The 9,916-nt window shown below is 36.5% G+C and overlaps 1 protein-coding gene across 3 annotated transcripts in view; it reads right to left on the bottom strand.

Moving 5' to 3' along the window:
- Window positions 1–2,150: 2,150 nt before the first annotated feature.
- The window catches only part of Per (period circadian regulator), a 25,650-nt gene continuing 17,884 nt past the window's right edge, over window positions 2,151–9,916 (bottom strand). The window contains exons 11-20 of one of the 3 annotated variants that reach the window (XM_083055063.1): window positions 9,501–9,785; window positions 8,821–8,973; window positions 7,185–7,383; window positions 6,656–7,038; window positions 6,291–6,484; window positions 5,930–6,093; window positions 5,512–5,750; window positions 5,083–5,304; window positions 4,655–4,960; window positions 2,151–4,541 (exon numbers count right to left, since the gene is read on the bottom strand). In XM_083055063.1, coding sequence (XP_082911189.1) covers window positions 4,428–4,541; window positions 4,655–4,960; window positions 5,083–5,304; window positions 5,512–5,750; window positions 5,930–6,093; window positions 6,291–6,484; window positions 6,656–7,038; window positions 7,185–7,383; window positions 8,821–8,973; window positions 9,501–9,785 — 2,259 coding nt within the window. In that variant the 3' untranslated portion in view covers window positions 2,151–4,427. The remainder of the gene's footprint in view (window positions 4,542–4,654; window positions 4,961–5,082; window positions 5,305–5,511; window positions 5,751–5,929; window positions 6,094–6,290; window positions 6,485–6,655; window positions 7,039–7,184; window positions 7,384–8,820; window positions 8,974–9,500; window positions 9,786–9,916) is intronic. The other 2 variants (XM_083055064.1, XM_083055065.1) reach the window with 2 other exon arrangements.

Below are 9,916 nucleotides of genomic sequence, written 5' to 3'. Positions count from 1 at the left end.
GTTTTTGTAAAAAAACACAATATTTTATATATATAATATATTTCGAAAGTAAACTTATATTACGTTTGCTAATGTCATTATACGCTTAAACATTGTATTCAAAGAATTACGTATTTAATATGACGTAATATTTGAGATGAACGCATTAATATTTTTGAAAGCTCACGTGTTTCTTAATTTATCAAGTTCGACATTAAATATATAAACTAAACAAAAAGTAACAAAAAATATTACAATAATAATTATACAATTACAAATGATAATTAATAATAATTATACATTCGTACACAATAATTAATCACACAAAGTTACATTTTGCAAATTAAATCCTAATGCGAGAAAATAATGATTCTATAATCGTGACAACTCTTAAGAGTATCAAAATATCTCTTTAAATTTTGCGCATGTTCGAGAGGATCAACAAACACAACAAACTAAAGCTATAATTATACATACTTAGAAAATTATATTCCAAGTTGAAAAAAATACTCGTAAAAAGAAAGAAGATAGTTTATATAGAAAATTTTAATAAAGACAATAGAGAAAAGAGAGAAGAAATTTTTCGCGACTTCGATATTTTGTCCTTTGTACTTATACGATAAAATCGCCAAGACGGCGCGTTTAATTAAAGATACATTAATAATATATAATAATAAGCGAGAAGGAAAAAGGATCGAAGTGGTGGAAGAGAAAAATGAGAATCTCCGGGAACGATTTGCAAAAATTGGATGAATGAAGGTGCGTAAAGGGATAGAGTCCCTAAGAGTAGAAAGACATTCCGCACCGCGCATTTCTTCTAAATTACCTGATCGAGATTTACTAGAGTTTCTCGAGAGAAAAAAAATCATCCGAAGATGACATTTCTGTAATCTGAATTCGACAAATTATACAACGTCTTATACGCTACGATAAATTCTACGATTGCATTTGTTAGCATCTTGAGTCATCCACATCCTCGTAAAGAATATCTTTAATTAACGAATCAAGATAATCGTGAAGGAGATCGCAAAATTTGTGCTAACGCGAGAATGATCGATCGTTTAGCTGCGAAGTAGCTAATCGAGAAAATCGCAAGCTGGATTTTAAAAGACATTTTGGTCTATCCTATATATTATTTTTATCACTTGTAAAATTCAATTCTCTCTAGAAATTAATTATTATATTATTATATAAAACATTGAAACTTAATAATAATTAATTTCAACGCAAACTCAAGTCTATTGTGTATAACGAAAAAAACTATATTTATTTATACGAAACAATTATATAAAAAGCCACGATAAGGCAGTTAAAATCCAGCGTCGACAATCCCACGTGTCGTTTCTTTCGTGTATGAGGTATAAGGTGTACAATCGCAAAAATCGCACGTGGAAAAAAGCGTGTTCCTCGTGCAGGAACACGTTTATACAAAAGCGAGATACGCAGCTGTCGATTATTATATTAATAAATTACTGGACTATATTTTTTCCAAGTTTCGGGGATCCCTTCGTCCCGCGAGATCCGTCTACAATTAAATCCGCCGGTATACAAAATATTGCCTCTTATCTCGCGATATTGCATATAATAGCAATAAAGAATATTACATGGATCGACAACACGTTGCACGTGTTGCTTGACACATGCACAAAAATATATATACATCATATACAAAATATCTCCGCGCGCTTAAATCCTCGTCGTCATCGTCATCGTAACATTCGGGATTCGTTACAAAAATGCTCGGATTTACTGGTCCGTGAATTCCTGAAATAGATTTTATACGCTGAACGAAGCATCGGATCTCTCCGATTATGATTACGTAATTCCGTTTTTTTTTTGTTTCGCGATTCCCCGACCGGAGCAGAGGATCTATTATTCTCTAAACACGTAATGCGTACAAACGAGCATTTTATATTTAGGGAGAAAAGATATACAAATTGAAGCCGTTTGCGCGAATTTCTAAAAATACGCTCTAAAATTACAGAGGAAATTGAGAGAAATACAATCAGGGCCGCGCGAGAGAAACACATACATCATATAATAAAATTCTAAATAGTTCTTCTTAGTCTAATCATATACAATATATATCATTCTATATATATATATATATTTGCTCCAAAATATCTTCTAGAGATATAAAAACGTACCAATGTACAAATCGTGATGTCTTACCGAGTGTTTTGATGCAGAGCGCAATGTAACTTCTAGGAGATCTTTTCTCTCCTGAAGTCGCGATCGAATCCCCAGAAGTTACATACAACGCCTAATCTCGAATGAAATGCACATTATCACGTGATTTGTTGGTTTCAGCCGCTTTCTGATACGGCTTCCGGTTGCAAACGTATACGTGAATGTCGAGGTTTTTTTTACAACAAAAATAGATGTATATCGATGACAGAATTTTCTTTAAAAACGCATTTCTGATCATAAGCGAAGTTGATATTAATAGAAAATAAGCAAATTTTTTGATTTTTCGACAAATTTGTAGCTAATTGTGCCAATTCGATTCGCGAGTTTAATATAATTATTAATACTACGAATATTACAAAATTATAAAGTATAAAAAGGTATAAAAAATCTGTCTCACTATCGATATATACATTTTTGCGAGGCTTTCGGTACATTCACGTTATATTGCCTCTTTCTTCCCACGTGGAAAGCTCTTATAACGAAAGAATTAATCATACAGAAACTATAATCTATGCTTGTTTCACATAATTTTCGCATAAAATCACATAACATTCGCAAAAGTGATTTTTACATTCACGAAAAAAATAGTATCAAAAGTCACGCATAAACATTGACGAAGAAAAAAACGAGTATCAAAAATCACGATAAAAAAAACAGAATACTTATGCAAGAATTACGCTATCGATCGAAGTATTTTCTTCGCATCTCACGTTCCCTCCCATATAAATTATCTCCGCTTGATCAATACAAAATCTATAGAAATCTTTCGATAAATTCATTTACGTTGCTACGTAGACTTAATGCAAACAAGTATTACAGACGATATTGAAAATGTACGTGTACTATATGTCTTGTACAGGTATATGTGTCGAACGTTACTCTTTTTGTACTATACTTATCTTCGACGCACTGCGAAGAAAAAAACTAGTCATTATCTTCATATATCCTCGTATATTAATATCATAATTATATATCTATATATCATCTGTTCAACGGAGTGTTTCCCAAAATCATCTCGTTCTTCCAATCGAAAATTTGCATTCGTGATTGAGAAAACATTCGATGACTCTGGGACACTCTCTGTTCGCGAATATAATATATATAAATATATATATATATATATATATATATATATATATATAATATAAATATATATTATAGATAATAAATAAATAAATATATTTATATATATATTCATACAAATACGAATGTTTCGTGCTAATTCCACAGCTATTTAATTATGCGCTCCACGCTTAATTAATACATCCTTGCGTTAAAAAAATATATTCAAATTCGCTGCTCGTGGTTAAGGCAACTTCAAGAATTTCTCTCCGAGCTTTCGTCAATTTTCCTGAGTCAATTTTTCTCCGATGACCTGAGTGGCCACCCATCAATACGATACGATTTATTATAACACTCATTCAATCTTGATCGCTTTTGAATGAAAATCAATTTTTCTTTTTGAATGAAAATCAATTTTTTTCGAAAGAAGAATCGGAATTGCGCACGTTTTCTTTGAACGTCGATAAAATTTACGTGTTTCTCACCGAGTGCATTTCATTCGTGTGTATTTATGTACACATCGATCCGTATTTATAGGTTTTTTCGATAGACAAATGTACAATCGACTCTCTCAAAGAATTCATTTTGGTTCTCTCGTTCGATTAAAATTCGCAGATAAATATTACGTATATCAAAGAAGCAATTTAACTTTCATTATCAATGTTTGAACGATGAGTTCAACAAAATTGACTCTTAATTTTTTTACCTCGAATATAAAAAATAATTCAAAATATAATATAAGTAAATTCATATATCAAAATATAGATAGTAGCGCATTGAGAGAATTATTGTCCTTTATATATCAAATATATTAAAAATCATATGATATATACATTATTATTATTAATATATTGAATTAAAAAAATTACTCAAATTCTCTCTAAACTTAAAAGAAATTCTCTCTAAACTTAAAAGAATTTAAAAAACCTTATTGGAGATTGCAGAAAGTGTACAAATAAGTGTCTCGTTGTAGGAAACGAAATCATTAGAATCGGGACGAAAGTTAAATTCTTCGATTAAAAACTCTTAAAAACCAAATATATAATACCTAATTAAGTAGAAGAGAGTATAACGAGAATAAGATTTAATCTAAAGATTAATTAATTAAACGACGTTGTATCCATTTTGGAGAGAAATGCAAGCGTGACGAAACGAAACTGTTGACTTCAAAAGTATTTTCTAGATCTGCCCGACTCCTACGAGTGCTGGCAGGATGTAATCTGGGAGGCTAATGCAGGCGGTAGAGGCGCGTTCTCCTCATGAATCATTACTAGTTTGCCGTACTTAACGTTTTTTCTCGTCTGCTTGCGCTGAATAGAAAAAACAAAAAAGAGAAAAACGGATCGTATTATGTACAATAGAATAATTTTGGATTTTTCTTTTAAATAAGAGTCTCGCACAACTCTCTTTTATTCGTTCTCACCTGCGACTCGGACCAATTGTCGTTGCTGCTTCCGCTGCTTTCGCTTCCGCTCGACGTGATCCCATCCTCGAGAACGAGTTCCGTATCGAAGCCCTGCAGTTCCATATCCAGATAAAGTTGTCCCAGCTGATCGTTCACCAGGAGCGGCTGATTGAACTTCTTCATCGCGTCCATGTCGACCTTCAGCACCTCGTTCAACGTCTTCGGATGCATCTGGTATTTGTAGATCAACTCTGGCGTCAATTGAACACCCTCCAGCCAGGGTGGATCCCTTCTTTGCATTCCTTGATTACACTTGATGTGTTTCTGCGCATTTATAATTTATATCGATTATATCGGATTAAATCTAAGAAGTATCTAAAAGATGTACATGAAAGATTGAGTCTCTCGGACATCATTCGGGCATCGCGCCGAACTTGGTTCTCTACCTCGGAGGAGACTTCGCACGTTTTCTGGTCTGGATTGCAACTGCTGTCACTGCTCTTGTATAGCAAGCTGCTGTAGAAGCTAGACGAGCTCGACTCGTCCCCGCCACCGTAGTCGGTTGGTCGACGATGCTTCTTCATGATCACCGGCGTTAGAAGATCCACCACGCTCGAGCAGCAGCCGTCATTGCTCACGCACGATGAGAACTCGCCCGGCGATAGAACCTATATCCGATGTAATTGAAATCGCGACATGAAGTGACATCTCATTATAGTGACCGTTCGTTACCGAAAATTTCCACAGTCAATCTCACAGATACTATTATTAAAATTCTAATAACCTAGAGTGTGATTTTTTTCAGGTATTTTCTATGACAAATCATTTGTACATGATGAAGTGCATCAAAGTCAATGTCGACTGGCGATCGTTACCTTCTTGGAGGACTCGGACATAGCCATTATGCTCCCCGGCTCGGCTTTGACACTTGTTGCTTGACTAGCTGGTCGTTTACGATCCGGAGACTTGTTGAATGCTGGCTGCTGCTGGCTCTCGTGCGCCGGCGCTTGTTCTGGTATCAGAAACGACTGATACATCATTGCGCGCGGCGGCGGCGCGCCGATCATGGCTGGATAAATCATCCCGGTCCTGACGTAGGACACTGGAACAAACACTAAAATTCTTTTCTTGTTCGAATTTTATTTCTTAATATTCCGATTTTTTCTAAATTTGACAGATTTAGAGATTTAGATCTCAAGATCTCATTTCGACGCAATTATCAATAATAAAGAATTTAAAATAAAATTAATTTGGGGTCATTATATTTATTTCTACGTCGAATGAGATACCTACTGTAAGGATGCTGCGTCGATTGCGTCAATTGCGTCGACGGGGATGGATCGATCTTCTCCCGGGGCATTGATATCGCCATCGTGGCCTCGTTGGGCTGTGGCATCGGCACGTAATACACCGGTATCATCGGTTGAAGTAAGGCAAATCTCGTCTCCGAATTTGTACTGAAAAGCGCACGAACATGCACTTAAAACAATTTAATTCCACATGGCGTAATTGTTTCTCTAATCACACGTCTAATTATTTTGTATAATTAATTCTGCGAACAATCTTTATACATAAAATTCTATATATTAAATTATTCTATAAAAAAATATAATATATACGTATATTAATATTTTAAGACAGAGCGAGCTCTTACTTGTGGGGGGAAACGCAAGGTTGAGCAGATACGGAAGAGGAGGGTATAGTGACTGACAGCGGTGGCCACAGATTAATATTCGCCCCCGTTTGCATTACAGTCGATTGATCGAGACTCATGCTGGTGACGGTGGTGGTCGTCAGGTTCGCCGGACCCGCCGTGCTCGTCCGCGAGATTTTATCGTGTTTCGATATCTATTTTCAAATTTTTCCCTCATTTAAATTCATATAAACTTCACCTAGACACTCGCTTCTACAATTTGCATAATTCATATATATTTATACGTCTATCTTCAACATATTGAAGAATATATCAGAAATTATAAATATCTATTCGTGCCACGCAAAAAAGATTAAAAAAGATACCTTAAAGCTGTCACCCTCCCGGCTGTGACTGCCGCTCCTCTTGATCCCGTGACCCTGATTCACGTAATCGGTCGCGTTACTCTTCTCGATCTTGTTGCGGGAGTCCTTCAGCTTGTCACTGTTCTTGATGCTGAAACGCAGCTCCCGGTGCTTCTGCATCATCAGCTTCTCCATGTCCTCGTTGTGGCGGTTCAGCAGTGACTCCATCAACGTGGGAAGCTTGAAGCCCTTCGTCGGGGTGATCGTATTATTGTTGCTCGCGATATTGAAGGCGTCGCCTTGGCGGCTGACCGAGCTCGTCTGATTGGAACCGCTGCTCAGATTCTCGGCGCTGCCGCTGCCACTAGCACTGCTGCCATTTATCGACGACATGCATTTCCTCGCTGAAAAGACGACAAGACTTTGCTTCTTCCAAGAAATTTGCGTACATATATATATATATATATACATGTCTCATCTCGCTACCTCGAAAACGGTGCTCGATGTACAACGAAGAGAAGACGAAATGGCGAAGAAGATGATGACTTACCGCCCTCGCCGTTGCTGGAGTTGACGTTCTCTTCGTCGCTGCCGTACATGGTGGTGACAGGCGGTTTGCTCTTGAAGAACCGCTCAATGTTCTCGTTGTAATTGAGCTGATTGTAACTCGGCGGCGTCTCCGTGGAGGACTTGCTGTCGTAGTACTCATGATGGGGCGAGATCTCACCGAGCATCACGCTGTCGTGTTCCTGCAACAAGGAATTGCGTGATCCTTTTACAAGTATAATGTAGAAACTTAATATGAGTTGAGAACAAGAGTATAACGTCGTTATCGTGGTCAGTGGTATTTTATTACAGCTGCTACAGCGGATTCGTGGTGCACGGAGTATCTCTCTTAGCCAGCACCTTCGCTCTTTCCAAGTACTCTGGGGAATTTGCTCACCTTCCTCGACTCTACCCAAGCCTCTTTAAAAAGATTTCGTCCGGAGAAGCAGCGAGAATCTTTTCGCAGGTCGCGCGTTCTCATTGGTGCCAAGTCTTCGTGATATCACGAGCGGATTCGAGATCCGCCTTGATCTGATTGCGATCTTCAATTATATTTGGATAAATAAATTATTAAAATGATTGCTAAATAAACTGTTAAATAATCGATTAAAAAATTGATTAAACAGTAATCTGCGACGACACGAAAATTAATCTACGAGAAATAATTTAATAATTTTGACTCTTTACAGAAGACTATTATTATTTATCCAAAGATCAAGGCGGTGCTCGATACAACTTTGCGTGAACGGTGTCAATAACTAACAATTGATAATTGATAATATTGATGACAAACACTTCGATATCTTAATGTAATTTAAAAAATAATTTAATTAATTTTTTTTAATACAACGACAATTATTTACTTGATTGTAAATATTTATTTAATTTTCATAATTGTTATTTAATTGTTCCATTAAAAAGAAATTATCACGTATAGAAAATTAAAGGATTCGTGCAATTTAAAAATCGTTTAAAGAAGACACATCGTCCATGTGCAAGTTAATAAAATACACATTTTACATTGTACTCTTTCGAGATATCATCGAAAGCACCGTTTAAAATGTGTTCTAATGGCGATTAATCTTGAGAAAGACAAAGATACAGCAGCAACAACAACTACTACAAGAGCCGAGCGATAGGCGAAAATTTCCGGTTGCTTCATAAAGACGTGCCTTACCATAGAATCTTATCGATTAGCCGTTCAACGATTTGGTTTAGTTTTATTTACATCATTCGTTGCGGAGAAAGAGAAAACGTTCTTACAAAGAACTTTCCTTCTTCTCTTGTCCACGACACATTTCCGGTACCTCGTTTTTCGCTATGATTTTGTGTAAATGCGAGAAAGAAAGGAAACCTAAAGACATCAACGACTTTTTTAATGTCGATTTTTTAGTGATTTTCTCATTATTCAAGAACGAATTGCCGGAAAAGCGTATCGTGTATATCGACGAGATTAGACGACTACGTTATATAAGTTTTACCATTCCATTAATATTACTATTAGTATCCACTATATTATAGATAGATATATACTAGAGATTTTTTTTTCTTTTCGTAGCATACCACAGAGCGGAGCGTAATAAGTAATAATTAGCATAACAGTGTTTTCGGCGATACTAAAACGTAGCTATAATAGTCACCGAAAAGCTCCTGAGTTCGCCCGCCGTGAGAAGTCCATCCTTGCTGACCCCGAGTGCCTTCGTCTCCTGCAGCAGACTTTCCATGAAGGACGCTAGGTCCTTACATCGCTTTGATACGTCGAGCTCGGTTATATCTGACATTGTCTGGACGTTCTGCGTACACGTACGATAGAAAAAAAAAAGAGAGAACAAGTTGAGGGATGAGTTACTCTATATCAATGATGGAGAGATACTTTTGTTTCTTTCTTTTCCTCTCAAACACGCGCGTAATTTTTTCATCTATCAATTGCAAATTTTTTTTAACATACGATAAGATTTCGAGATGAGATTATTAAGTCTTCTGTGATATATTGCACTGCGGAAATTTCTTTACAGCAACTGCTGGACATCGAACATTCTTTCTCGTTATATTTTAGATCTCGGTTTCCTAATACAAAGGCTTTTTAATAATTAATAATTATTATATTATATTAATATTAATAATTTCTGATATATTTTTAAAATTTTAAATTAAAAGTTATTTTGAATATCCCATTCATTGACAGAAGAGTTAAGGGTGATTGTAATTTTTTTTTTTTTTTTTAATAATTTTTCGTGAAATTATAGGCCTTATTCTAATAGAAGAATGTTTCTCTACTAAAGGGCATTCAAACTGTATTGTAGAAATAGCGTGTCGTTACCTCCTCGAGGAGCGCCCGTATCTCTCCTTGAATGATCTTAGCCTCCTTCAGGACCTCCTCGCTGATGCTGGCCAGGTAGCCGCTATCAGTGTCGCGTGGCACGCGAAAGATGTCCGGATCCACCGGTCCTTTGAGCACTCGGTGCTGACCTACGACAAACTCTAGTTTTTTCGTCCAGGGATTGATAAAGGACGACCACTCGGTCTCGAGGACGACGTAGCCTCCGTTCTGCACGGCGAATCTGTACGGCTTCGACCTGAAGGAGGAGCCTTCGAGCCTGATCACCTGTTCAACGACAGATAAAGGAATCAACGTGAATAATTTTACGTAAACCGAGAACGCTCTTTCGCTCTTCCTATCTCTCGTCGTCAGGATCGCATTCATTCTCTCTCTTTCTTTCGCTCTCTTTCTTTCTT

Source organism: Prenolepis imparis, unplaced genomic scaffold (assembly GCF_030444845.1).
Source record: "Prenolepis imparis isolate NDT839.2.m4 unplaced genomic scaffold, iyPreImpa1.0 SCAF_15, whole genome shotgun sequence".
In the NCBI taxonomy this organism is placed as follows: Eukaryota; Metazoa; Arthropoda; class Insecta; order Hymenoptera; family Formicidae; genus Prenolepis; species Prenolepis imparis.
The sequence above is the reverse complement of the archived record's forward strand: the minus strand, read 5'-3'. Positions and strand labels throughout refer to the sequence as shown.